The 12,757-nt window shown below is 37.0% G+C and overlaps 1 protein-coding gene across 1 annotated transcript; it reads right to left on the bottom strand.

Moving 5' to 3' along the window:
- Window positions 1-428: 428 nt before the first annotated feature.
- On the bottom strand, window positions 429-12,694 carry RWDD3 (RWD domain containing 3). Its single transcript, XM_026854246.1, has 4 exons — window positions 12,512-12,694; window positions 6,681-7,165; window positions 5,882-5,997; window positions 429-5,785 (listed from the first exon to the last, which is right to left on the bottom strand). Exons 2-4 carry the CDS (start codon window positions 7,161-7,163, stop codon window positions 5,671-5,673), a joined length of 714 nt encoding a protein of 237 aa, XP_026710047.1. The 5' UTR covers window positions 7,164-7,165; window positions 12,512-12,694; the 3' UTR covers window positions 429-5,670.
- Between the last annotated feature and the right edge of the window lie 63 nt (window positions 12,695-12,757).

The raw sequence follows: 12,757 nt of genomic DNA, 5'->3' as shown, positions 1-12,757 counted from the left end.
CATAATGGTTGTTACCTTATTAGCATAAAATTAAAACACCTGAATGCATAATTAACTGAAAATATTAAGGAATTCATTTTTAGAGTCCAAAGAATTCCTTAAATTAACGTGTCTTTTAGGCAAATTTTTCTGTCACTCTGAAGAGTTCTTTTCACTGCAGGTTAATACTTTCAGGCTGGAAAACACGAACTAATATTGATATAAAAGCCAATATATGAAAATAGCACAGAACAATAACTGCAAAATGCTATTAGCATATTTACATTTCAAGTTCCATTTACGTCTATAATTAAGCATATAAACAATCATAATTCTTGCATAATATAAAATTAAGTATACGTATAAATTATAAAACCAGAACATAGTGCTGCCAGTGTTGCATGTCTTATGCACAAAGAGACAGGATGATAATGCTTAATGCTGCTATGAGATATATGAAAGTTGATTCCAGCAACTGCACTATTTTATAATATAAGCAATTTCAGTCTCAAACTCTGGCAGAAATACAGTGTGTGCAACGTTTCATCATCTTATTTCAAGGAACTATAATATGATTATGTTTGTATTTTCACAGATAAAGCTGAACAAATCAAGGGACACAAGATTTTAAATCATCCGTATGTAGGGTTTATTAAACTATTTTTAAAAGAAACAATGTAAACAAAGTATTTTTTCCACTATGAAGTTTCTTTAAGCTCATTACAGTACTTCTAATTTATACTAATCTCTGGGTTTTGTGGGTCATTCATACAGAAATAAGAAGCAGACTTATAGGAAAATGAGATAGAATTACAAAACCACAAAAATTAGCCTTATTCACAAAACAATCAAATCTACTTTCAATCTTTTTTTAATTGATTATGTCAAGGATTTCATCTAGGAGTTCTTACAGTGTCTTCTCCTCCCTGTAACAGCAAATAACAAATGGCAAGGGGGGGTGAGGTGTAAGAATTATAATCTTAACGAGACTGAATAAGTAAAAAAAAAAAAATGGTGAATTCCCAATACTAACGATGTCCCCCATTAAAAGTATTTCCCTGCTCTGGAACTTGGCATTACTTCCCCTGAAGCCATGCTATTCTCCTGAACAGTAGGCTACTTCACAGTATGTGCTGCTCATAAAGGTTTCTTTACAAGAGAGGATAATAAAACCCTTTAAATATAAATAGTACATATTAATGCTATAAATAATGCCTTGAAAAATTAATACAGAAAAGAAGGGAGTTTTATTCCTGCTCCTCCCTCTACCAAGACAGAGATGGTTTTCTCCACAGACCTTGGTCATAATGACGGTCAGTAACAATGCTAAAACACAAAACTGTAGAACGATTCATTTCTTGCAGAATTGAGCAATTTAATCTGTTAGCACTCCAAAGTCCTTGTTTCCACAGTCATCACTACTCTGCCGAAGTTGGAGCATACATATGTAGCAAGACCTGATGTTACATGAATAGTAAAAAAAAAATCTCATGTTGCCCTTCTGGTTACTTCAGTTTATGCTTGCTGCACACAGGGTAATGAGAGAGAAGTCCTCAGAAGACCAGACCATCTTTCTTCTCGTACAACAGAAAATGCAGACCTACAACACTCATGAATCATATGAAAGGAGCAGAAAAAGTGAACATGTGCCATTTTCTAACAAACCCGCCTGGCACAGCCAGTGCCATCTCTTCTAGTGACTGGTGGATGCCCACCCAACTGCAGTTAATTCAACCGCAGTTTAGCAGACTGGATCGAGCATGTCTCCTCAGGATTAGAACAGACACTTTGGATGCAATGTATTCATGCAAAAATGACTGTGCAAATAAGGGGTTTTGCTCCTCTTTCTATATACCCTTATTTCTTAACCTATTTTCTGTTTTCTTCACACTTAATAAGCCAAGGGATTCAAAAAGACCAGTCAAATCACAGTTTTGTCCTAAAAACCTGATTCTTCAAGTAGTCCATCCTATTGCAACAGTTTTCATTTTAGCCTGATTTTCAAATGAAACTTCATGCAGCTGTGCTGTCTGTATGGAAGCAAACATATTATATTTACACAACAAAATTCTTCTAAAACTTTTGAATTCAACTCATTTCAAATAAAATGAGAGGTTACTAGCTTGAAAGAAACCGAGTTTCTACAACTTTGCTGAAAACACATAGCAGAGAATAAAAATGCTATTGATACTTTAATGATTTATACAGAAAGCACAATCAACCTCAGGCATTGGGGAACCCACCTGGGAGAGTTCCATCATGAATGTCTCTTCTGCAAGAAAGGCTTCATGTGTGCAATTGTTTAGAATACAAGAATGTCCGCGGGAAACCAGACTTTACTAAGCACACTGTTCAAAGAACTATTTATATTATAAGAAACTAGCTTTCTTGTGGATATTGTTTGTTAAACCATTTTTTCTTTGTGAATTTCTTTTTCCTTGCAATTGAATTGTCTGATTCTGATAGCTATATACACTTCACTAACTTTTTAGGCACTGATATGCATTCTTTAATGATTCTCAAGAGTTTTGACTTTATTTCCCCACATTTTATTCTTCTGTGTCTGCTTCAGTTCCCTTGGAGGGCAGAACATGCACCACAGTAAGCATTTTGATGACTTTTGTGCCCCAGGGGCTCACAGGCTTGCCCATCTCTTTTTACAATAAATGCAAACAAACCATCAGTTAACAGACAGCTGCAACATTCTTCCAAAAGAACAACCTTTAAAAATATTGTTTACTTGTCTGAACACAAGATATCCTCCTACCCTTCAAAATAAGTGACTGATTGATAGGTAGGCAAAAGTATTTGCTTTGACAGAATCAGCCTGACATCAGTTTTCATGTTCTCTGCTGCCTGAACAGTATCAAGCTGATCAGATTTGTAATTCTCCTGAAGTACATCAGTCCAAGCAAAAAAACTGCAGTCTTTTCCTAGGCTGGACTCGTTGATTTGTCCAATATAAGTTAGCGAGTAACAAATTCAACTATGATAAAAATTGATTGTATAAACTGCTTTTTACAACTCCTGAAGTACAGAAATCATCTAGCTGCTTACAACTTCATTTGGCAAGAAGATGAACGCAGATCAGAAGAGAGCTGCAACTTACCCAACTGTCATTTGCTCTTCAACTTTTTTACTTTTTAAATTGGCTGATGCACGATGATAGTTGTGACCAAACAGTTAACCAAGAAGGCATCAGGCAATAGTTTTCAAGAAAATACATGAGTTTATATCCAAGTGCAACTGGCAACCACTGACCCTACAAACAGCTTCTCTTATGCAGCTAATTACAGTAGCTTTTAGAGTAGGGAGGAAAAAGTTGGAGCGTCTGCATCTAATCTTGCAAGAAAGATGAGCACAACAACTGTACACCTCAATTATTTTTGCAGTGACATGCAATTTGAGATCACATGATTAGGTATGCTATTCAACCCAATTTCCAAAATCAACAAAAAGCATATACAACTTATTTATACACGTTAGATAAGGTTCCAGCTAGACTTTAATGGAGAAGGTTGTGATATAGGTTGTGCTGGAGTACTTTACTACTTATTCTCTTTCCAGAAAAGTGGAGTATTTTAAAGATCTGTCTGAGGACATAAAATCCATCTGGCAAAACTTTACAACATTTAGATTTGCAGAGAGATACTGATTATGTTTTACACTGCACATGCATAGGCCTTTTCTTGTTTTTGATACTTGTCAGATCTATCGCATAGTATAAGAAGAGAAGCCTCTGCATCTTTCAAGACTTTATACTCCACTGACATACAATTTTTCAACATAGCTATTTTAACTGAGGATAGCTCAATCCTGAAAACTGTAATTTAAAATACATGTTATTTTAATATTTTAAAGATACTTCTGGGGTTTTATTCTTTATAAAAGTAAAAATTCATCTCCGCATACACTTAAAATGATAGAAAATTTGATTTCCTTTCTCTCAGGAAGCCATTTCAAAATAACATAGAGCAGATTTGTAAAACCTGTTTAACCCAGTCTGTTTTCTACCATGCCTGAAATACTGTATGTGCTACACACGAAAGACTCATTAAGAAGAGCTTTTGCTATTGTCTTATTAAATAAGCCTTGGTACATAAAATAACATGCAACACAGGAATTTGAGACACTCCATATTAGGAAAATTACCAAACTCCTTAAAAACTTAAGAAACTCTCAAATAGTCTACAACCCTTTATGCACTTGATATCTCAAACAGTAAAACCTAAAAACTTAATAGTTTGTTTTAGTTGGTTCGCTAGTGTACATATAGAGGTATGATTTCATGGCCCGAGTATGAAACCAGACATCAAAATGTTTTACATGATGATTTGCCAAACCACACAACAGGAACTAACCAAATTGTACCAGTCTTCCCCCAGTGCAAGGAGATAAATGAATTTACACTGAATTGATCAAATCTATTCAGTTAAAGAATACATGAGACGTTTGGCTTCTGGGAGTGAGTTTTAGAGAGCAGTAAAGGACATGCTTAGCTACATGCTAAAACTAACTGAAATGGCAATGCTAGTTACTGAAAATCTCACTACTTGAAAATTTTTGCTACTGGACAATTTATCTAGTCTTGCTAGAGAATGATAGCAGGTAAAATAGAAACCAACGTACATTAATAATTATAAGAAGAAATAAGTATCCAATTCTACCTAGGCAAACAGAACTTGCACAATTTGTAAAAATGATGTATATAATTTGTAACATTATACTGAAGCAAACTATAGACTAGTGATAAAAAAAAATTATAAGCTGGCCAGGGCCACTGACCAATCAAAACAAAATGCTAAAGGTATGGAAATTTTAATAGGGAGTTATAACTTACCAGCTTCTCAAATGACAGAAGACTTGACAGAAGTCTTGAGAGACAGAAGACTGAAGTCTTTATATATACTGCACTGACAGTTTAATTGAATCAAGATGTCTAAAGATGCACTGACAGTAAAACCAGATAAAGTGCAAAAAGGAATCTGTAAACTATCACAGAAAATATTACAATTGGCTTTACCTTAGCTTTTTAATCTATTTAAATTCTCCACTTGGGTGTTTTTATACATTTTGGAATAAAAACTAACATTCAAAAAGACATTTCTAAGTTTTTTCAGGCCCCAAGTGACATAAGCTTTTTCTTTAAATCAACAGTCTAGCATTTATAGTCAAATAAATGGAGAATGAAAAGTTAGCAGATGAACACCTAAGGGATATTAAGTATATGCTGTCCTCACATATTCAAATATGTGTTTGCTATGCTTTTTATAGAAATATCTTCATATAAGCTTCCAAAGCAAAATTAATAATGCTTTCTAGCAGGCTGTTACGAAAAACCACTACCATGACAGATATAAATGAAAACATTGAAAAATGGGGATTGCAAAACAGAGTCTAACTAGAAGACCATTATTTTAACATTATTTCTTCCCAATCTCTCATGCTCGCCATGCAATTATCACAATTAACTCCACATTCCTTGGAAAAAGTTATCAATACACAAATGTCAAAAAATTATCAATTCTTAATGTACTAATTGCCTTCTCCTTCTTGCAAAAGGATGGCTACTACTGGTATTTTTTTTCAGAAAAGCTTTAACGTTGTTTGCCAAATTAGTCCTTTTATCTTCCATCAGCATCTGCAGTCAACTACTGCTTTGGTGAAAGAGTCCAGAGTTTTCTTTTAATTTTATTTTAAGAGAGGAGGCACAAAGTCAGAGAAAAGAGTTGCAAGTCCTGCAGTTTCAAATTCCTTTTGTAGCTCATCCAGTGTTGAATATTCTTTGACTTCAAACGTCTGAAACCTACATTGTAAAAGGGAGACTCATGAATATGCCTAGATTTGTCAGAATGTAATTATCGATTGTTACTTTTCTATCCACAACAGTACTAAATTATACCTTTTCTGCTGTGACTGTACTTTTGTCTCACACAGTACACTAATCATTTTCTCTTTGCATTTCTTTCCGCTTGAGTCCACATCTACCTTAGAAGTTTTCTGAAGAATCAAGTACTCCTAAATGACAAAAAAGAACAAAATATTAAATGTCAGCTAGTATCTTTGAAGTTTAGTAAAATGCAAAAATCTGGATGAAACATACACATTTTTTCTAGAAGACAGCAATCAAACTTTGAAAGTGCCCATCCCAAGAAGTGCATGACTGTTTTTATTCATCAGCTTGAAGTTAAGTGCAGTCTTAAGTGATCTAGAGAAAGTGAGTTTGAAAAGCCAAAACATTCTCCTCCAATATCACCACAAAAACCTGCCTAATGCAGAGGGAGTTTATAGGTACAGACAAGAAGTTCAAAGCCCAGGCATCTCTAAGTCAAGGAAAGAGACAGTAATGAGCTAGAAATATTAATTTCTCATCACAAATTTTCTGTTTTCTGGGGCATTTGGGAAATACATGAGACTGAACCTAGGCTTATTACAGTCAGGAGACACAGAGAATACAGGAATATAATTATAGAGGGAAGCAAAACAATACAGACCACAGGTCTACAGGTATCACTGGTTTCTTTCTCATAGAATACCTTCTTTTTCTTAAATACAGAAAAGAGCTGTTGGGCCTTCCTACTGTCCTAATGATCAATCTGCTTCCAAAATTGTTACTCTTACAAAAACACACACAAAATATTCAGACATATAGGTTTCAGTGGTAAATCGATAGAACTAGTCAACATTCATTGTTCCTGCACCTTAATGTTGCTCCTGTCACCCTGAAGAAGAATCAATATTATCTTGCCCATGAACATCAGTCTTCCAGTCAGCCTTAGATCTGTAGCCCATTTTTCCACAGTTTTGACGTATTTTGCCTTTGCTCTCATGTGATCTAAATGCAAAAGGAGCATCCAGATACCATCCTCTGTACTTGTTCCTTTTGACGAAGTAGTTTTTTCATTGAAAACTGTTGCTGATTCCTTAATGACATATTTAAGATGCTGCTGTATCCAAAGAATCAGATCGTGTACCATGGGTTCAGAAAGATGATTCTTTGCTTGTTCAAGTAATTTATCTTTCACATCCATACATTGGGCCCTTGTAAGCTGGTCTGAGTTAACGGAAATATCTGGTAGAGTTGATGGATAATTGACTGGTAAATGAAATAACAGCTTTAAAAGTACATCTGTATCCAGCAGTTCTTTCACGCTGATTTGAATCCTAAATGTGATTCCATGCATCTCTGGAAAGTATCAAAAAATAAACATTAATAGTTTGCTTGAAGTGGAAATACATATATTTTATTAAGTCATGTTATTTTCTGTAACAACTTAACTCAAATGACTACCATTCTGTAAAAAAAAAACCACAAAAGGGTGTGGGTTTTTTTGTGGGGTTGGAACCAATGGCTCAAGCTATACTTGCAGGGAATCCTGAAATGAAACACTTCCATATCATACTAGAAGGAAAGTTATTAACACATTCTAAAAGGAATTCACACCTTTTGGCTCCTTCAAAGTCTAGACAAGACAGCAATAAAGAATTGTCTCTCTCAGAAACACATAAGTCAGCTTCTACAGCTCAATAGCAGCAGCAAGGACAACTGAAAATAGACACTTTTCTGGACAGACTCAACACTGCCCTAACTTTGCTCCTAGAGACATCTGTAAGGCTCCTAACATCAATACCAGCACAAGGCAAATAGACTTGTACTGAGTAATTTTTAAGATAACCATTCAAAAGCAGTTCCACACTGAAGAGAGACTTGGAAAGAAAAAAGTCAGATATTTGTCCCCCCACAACTTTCAGAGAAAATATGCTTAATTGATTTCTGCCAACTTCTCTACAACAGTTGGACTGACATAATAAAAACATCTGATTCTAGATACTACATACATATATAGATGCATATAGTTATATAAATGTATGTGTATACATCTACATATCTACTCAAAACCTGTTGTTGGTCTACTTTAGAATAGAATTCTTTTCAGAGTGAAAAGTATACGTACAATATGTAGCAGAAAGGGCAAAAGACCACATCCTCCTGATAAATCACATAATCAAAGATGTTGAATATGAAAGTTATGTACAGTAATTCCTGCAATAAAACCTTCTTGACTAAAACATGTTTCACAGAAAAATACAGAACTTCATAAAGTAAAAAGCGAGGACAAAGACCTAACCTACTTTTGCTCCTCTGCCATGAAGAAAGAGGGTATCAGATAAAAGATGATCTTCTTCAGATGTTCTCTGCTTCACCCCCTTTGATGCATTCTAAGCACTTCACCCCTTTTCTTAAAAAATTGCTAAAATGTCAAGTTGATTCATTCTATAAGGGCAGGAGAAGCCAGATTTGAAAGGCAGATTAGAGCAGAGCTGAGTTTCAGAGAAGCTCTTTTGAAGTGACTTGCCTTCTTCTCCCCCTACCTTATCTTACCTTCCTTTACATGACAGTCAGCTGAATTATGTTTGATTAGTATTGCTGATGCTGCTAACCAACCTCAGCGCTCTCTATGATTTTTATATTTGAACCCTACTACGTAAGTGAAATAACCTAAAAGTGACTTGGACAGACAGAAGCACTTTAGAGAGCTTAGCCAAAGGCTTGTTTCCAAACCTCCTTCCTGGGTCATACAAAGAACTCTCTAGGTCAGAGCAGTCACAAAATAAAATAAGCAAACCCTCCAAACTCAGTAATCAAACTCTAGCATTACTATAAAGAAGTCTCCAAACATCTACAAACCATCACTACCTGAACAGAGTCAAATCCAGTGGTTAAAGTAGTGGACACAATCCAGTGAATTAAATGAAATTACACCCAACCATGCCCATACTTACAGGCACTACATGTCAAAGCCTTATTCCCTGGCAACTGGAGTTGGTCTCCAGTCTTCTAAGACCCTATGAAAGGTTCCAGACTCTTTTTAAGACAGCTTTTATTCCTCAGAAATACACCAGCCTTGGAAGAGACTCCAGTCTCCACAGCACCCATCTGTAGCATGCAGCCCTCACTCACTGGCAGTACCTACGCTACTCAAGCCTTCCCATTCCAATCTCTGTCTTCTGCTGTCCTGACAAACATTTCTTACTGGGCAACAACAGCTATGATAGCTCCTCTGCCGTTATGCTAGGCTCGGTACATAAAGGCACACACACAAGAAGAAAAGCCTATGCTGTATCTCCTGGGACTCCCATCACCCTCTTGGCCATCAGGGAGGGTGTCTGCATCACCTGAGCATCACACCGCACACAGACAGTGCCTGCCTTACACAGGGCAGCCCCACCAGGTACACAGCCAGCTGAAAGCAAGCTGCATTTGGCTGAACAGTATTAACATTATTATATTCCTGCCCATGAATCATTTTATTTTAAACTATGTTGCCAAGAAAATTTAAAATATACAGCCTATAAATGAGCTGAAGAATACTACTCCATTGCCAGCTTAATTACAGTGACAGAAAAACATGTTACCTTTGTGATAATCCTCCTAGGATTTTTTCACTAGCTTGTCATAACAGATCTCACCAACTCAGAAGTAACTGAGGGATAAACAGACAGGCCAACCTTGCCCCTTCGGCAAGGGCCTCCTGCTGCAGTGATCATATTCTTAAGCCTGCAACAATCTCACACCTTTCCCTGTGATGATGAACTAATCCGAAGGAAGCAGCACAGCATCACATCCCAAGGTGTATCACCCTGAGCCATCGCGAAAAGCCCAGCCATGCTCATTTACATCTGCTTCAGACTTACTTTTAAAAAGGAGAATCAGTTCAAAACGTTTGTGGGGCTACAGCGTCTAAAGTTTATTTAAACATTCCAGCGTCCATTTTCTGCACCAGTGTTGCAGACAGCTGGCAGAACAAAGAGCAAATCACCGTTGCCCTGCGTAACGAGGCTCTAAAGAAATATTTCCTTTGTTTGCACATGCTACAATGTCTGAGTTGTCTTCACAGCAAAATGGTGATTATTTCTGAAATAAAAGGTTGGGTATGACGTTCTGCTGGCATTTAATGTGCTAATAAGACTAAACTCAATATATTTTAACTCATTTTCCCCTATAGCTGCATTTAGCTCTAGCATACTTCAGATTTTTTCTTATGTTCCATGTCAACCAGACAGATATCCCCCTCCTCTCCTGCCCAAAGGCATTTTACGCAACACATGCAGACTATTTTTAAATTCAGAAAATGGCACCTACTAATGTACAAGCTTAGAATATATAAATATATTTTTATAGCAATCTTGGTGAGCAAACCAGAAGAGAACAGATTAACAAGAAAATTATGGATTTCTATCTGTAACGCTAATCTCTGTAAATAGATATGTAAGATACAAAAGATTTGCTGTAATTAGTTTATTTAAATTCATCAATGCATTGGTTTTGGTAAAACGTATTTTACATTCTGAATACTTCGTTGTTAAATTCCAGAAAGCCAAAGTTTTTATCATACCAAGAGAGCTGCAAAAGCATTTTCTTACATTCCTCAAAACCATAAAACCCCAATGGCCTCCTTTTTGATCCTGAGAATCTACAAGCAAATTACTCTTAATGTATTAGAGATAACATAACAGTACAGTCTCACTGGAAGTTACTTCTGTGCACTGTTTGTCAATGACAATGTATATGGTTTAAAGAGACAAAGCAAATATAAGCTAATGAATACAGCCAAAGTTAATTGTATACAAAGTATAGGATTCCATAGCTCCAACAGAAAAAGAGAAGTAAATACCCAAAGTAAGAAGACTAAGACTAACAATAATCATTGTTGTAAATAATCTTTTCAATTCCAGCAGAAAAAGATGGAAATCAACCAGATATGCATGATCCTTATGTAACATGAACACAGCCTGGCTAAAGGCCCTGCAAGGTCATGTAACATCAATATAAATATAATAGCTTGTTCCCGTTGTGCACTTGTGGCACTTCATGTTCCAGGAAAGTTTTGAGCCTTTTACATCCTGGTAACTTATAAACACAAAATCATTTTTCTGTATATGAAGCACAGAGAAGGATGTGCATATATCTCTAACGGATTTGGAGGAACAGACGTGCATATGCAACGTTTAGATACGTTCAGATTTTTTAAAATAAACATCTGTTAAACCTGGATACTGTATTTTTAAACTACGCCTGAAATAATATTCCTGAACTTTTTGACTTTGAGAAAATAAAACTCAGTCAAAACATTTCATCAATCATATTTTTAAAATACAGCTCTAAATACCAAAATAAAAATCACAGAATTATCTGCCTATACTGGAGCAAGAGGTGTGTCATGCAAATCTAGACACAAAACATTTCTGCTTTTAGATTGCCCCAGTTAATTGTGCTCCATGCAGACACTTATGTCCTTCATCCCACTGAGGCCGTCTACACACAAAGTCCTCTTTTCAAATACCCACTCTATGTTCTATGTGAATCTATTTCAACAACTACTTTCAAATAAAAGTTGGAGGTTTATTCAGTTAATTTCTTGGTAACTTTTTAGTTTCAGTGAGTCACTAAGAGCAGCCACATGTAATTTCACACCAAAGCAGCACAAACTTATTTTCACAGAATCACAGAACAATTGAAGTTGGCAGGGACCTTTGGAGGTCATCTTGTCCAACCTCCCGGCTCAAGCAAGGCCACCTACAGCAGGATGCCCGGGGCAACATCCAGATGGCTTTTGAGTATCTCCAAAGCTGAAGACTTCACAACCTCTCTGGGCAATCTGTTCCAGTGCTCGGTCACCCTCACAGTAAAAAGTATTTCCTTATGAATCCCAGTTCTTTTGGGCTGAATACATACACAGACAAAATCTGACAGCAGGCCACTGCATCCACATTTAACAGTATTCTCCAGGACTTTACTGCAGTCCAACCAGCAGGAAGCTGCTTGCTGTCCATCACTCTGCTGGGAAGCCAGGCAGCAGCTGCAATAGCTCCCGAGACACCAGGGGACAGCAGTAAAGAATAAATGCATATTCTCTCTGTGTATGTGTATATATGTATCTCTCCAACAAATATATAGGAAAGCTGTCACCTCTGTAGTAGGCACTAAGCAAAATTTACTTACACTCTGGATCTGAAGAGACATGCAACACTTGCCCACCTGACACTTTCTTTAATCCTGATGGTAACTGCTGTTGTACACTGAACTACTGAGGTTTATTCTCCCTCGCTGAAGGGGCGTCTTTGCAGCACTGTGATGGCACAGACTGATAAAAGTCATCTCTTAAAATTATGTTCTGATCAGTGGCCACCACGGCTGGTGCAGAAAACGTGGAGTAAAGGTGTCTACACTTAATTGCATTCCTAGTCTACAGCATCCAGCAGCTGATGGGAGCAAGCACTACAAACCTCATCTTCCCACCCGCAGAAAATGTGAAAGATGAGCATTAGTGCCCTGTAAAACCTACAACCATATGCTAATTGCTTAAGTTGGAGAACATTTGGCACATTATAAGGCCCAGATTATTACCTTATCCCCAGAAAAAGAGATGACCCAAGGCTTCTCATGCATAGCAACTGCTGCACCCCTATTAAGTATTACAGGATAAATAGCTGGTTTTGTGACATGTATGAGATGTAACTGCTTATTTACCTAAACAGCAGCCAGCCCCTTCCCACTGCTGCCCTTTGCCTACTGCAAGTTTCTGCACGCCCCGCAAACAGCTGGAATTAAGAAGGTCGCTAATTACAAACGAGCAGGACCCACTTAGGCTTTGTCCTCTACTAACAGAGGCCGGCAGCAAAGACACAAGGCAGGACTGGGACAGGCGAGAAAGCGCCCATCTTCGCCGCTAACAGCAGGGGTTAAGCCGGCGCCTCTCCGCTGGGCAGAGCCCCC

Source organism: Athene cunicularia, assembly GCF_003259725.1.
Source record: "Athene cunicularia isolate RWA chromosome 8 unlocalized genomic scaffold, athCun1 chr8_part1, whole genome shotgun sequence".
NCBI classification, from domain to species: domain Eukaryota; kingdom Metazoa; phylum Chordata; class Aves; order Strigiformes; family Strigidae; genus Athene; species Athene cunicularia.
Note: the sequence above shows the minus strand (reverse complement) of the source record. Positions and strands in the feature narration are given on the sequence as shown.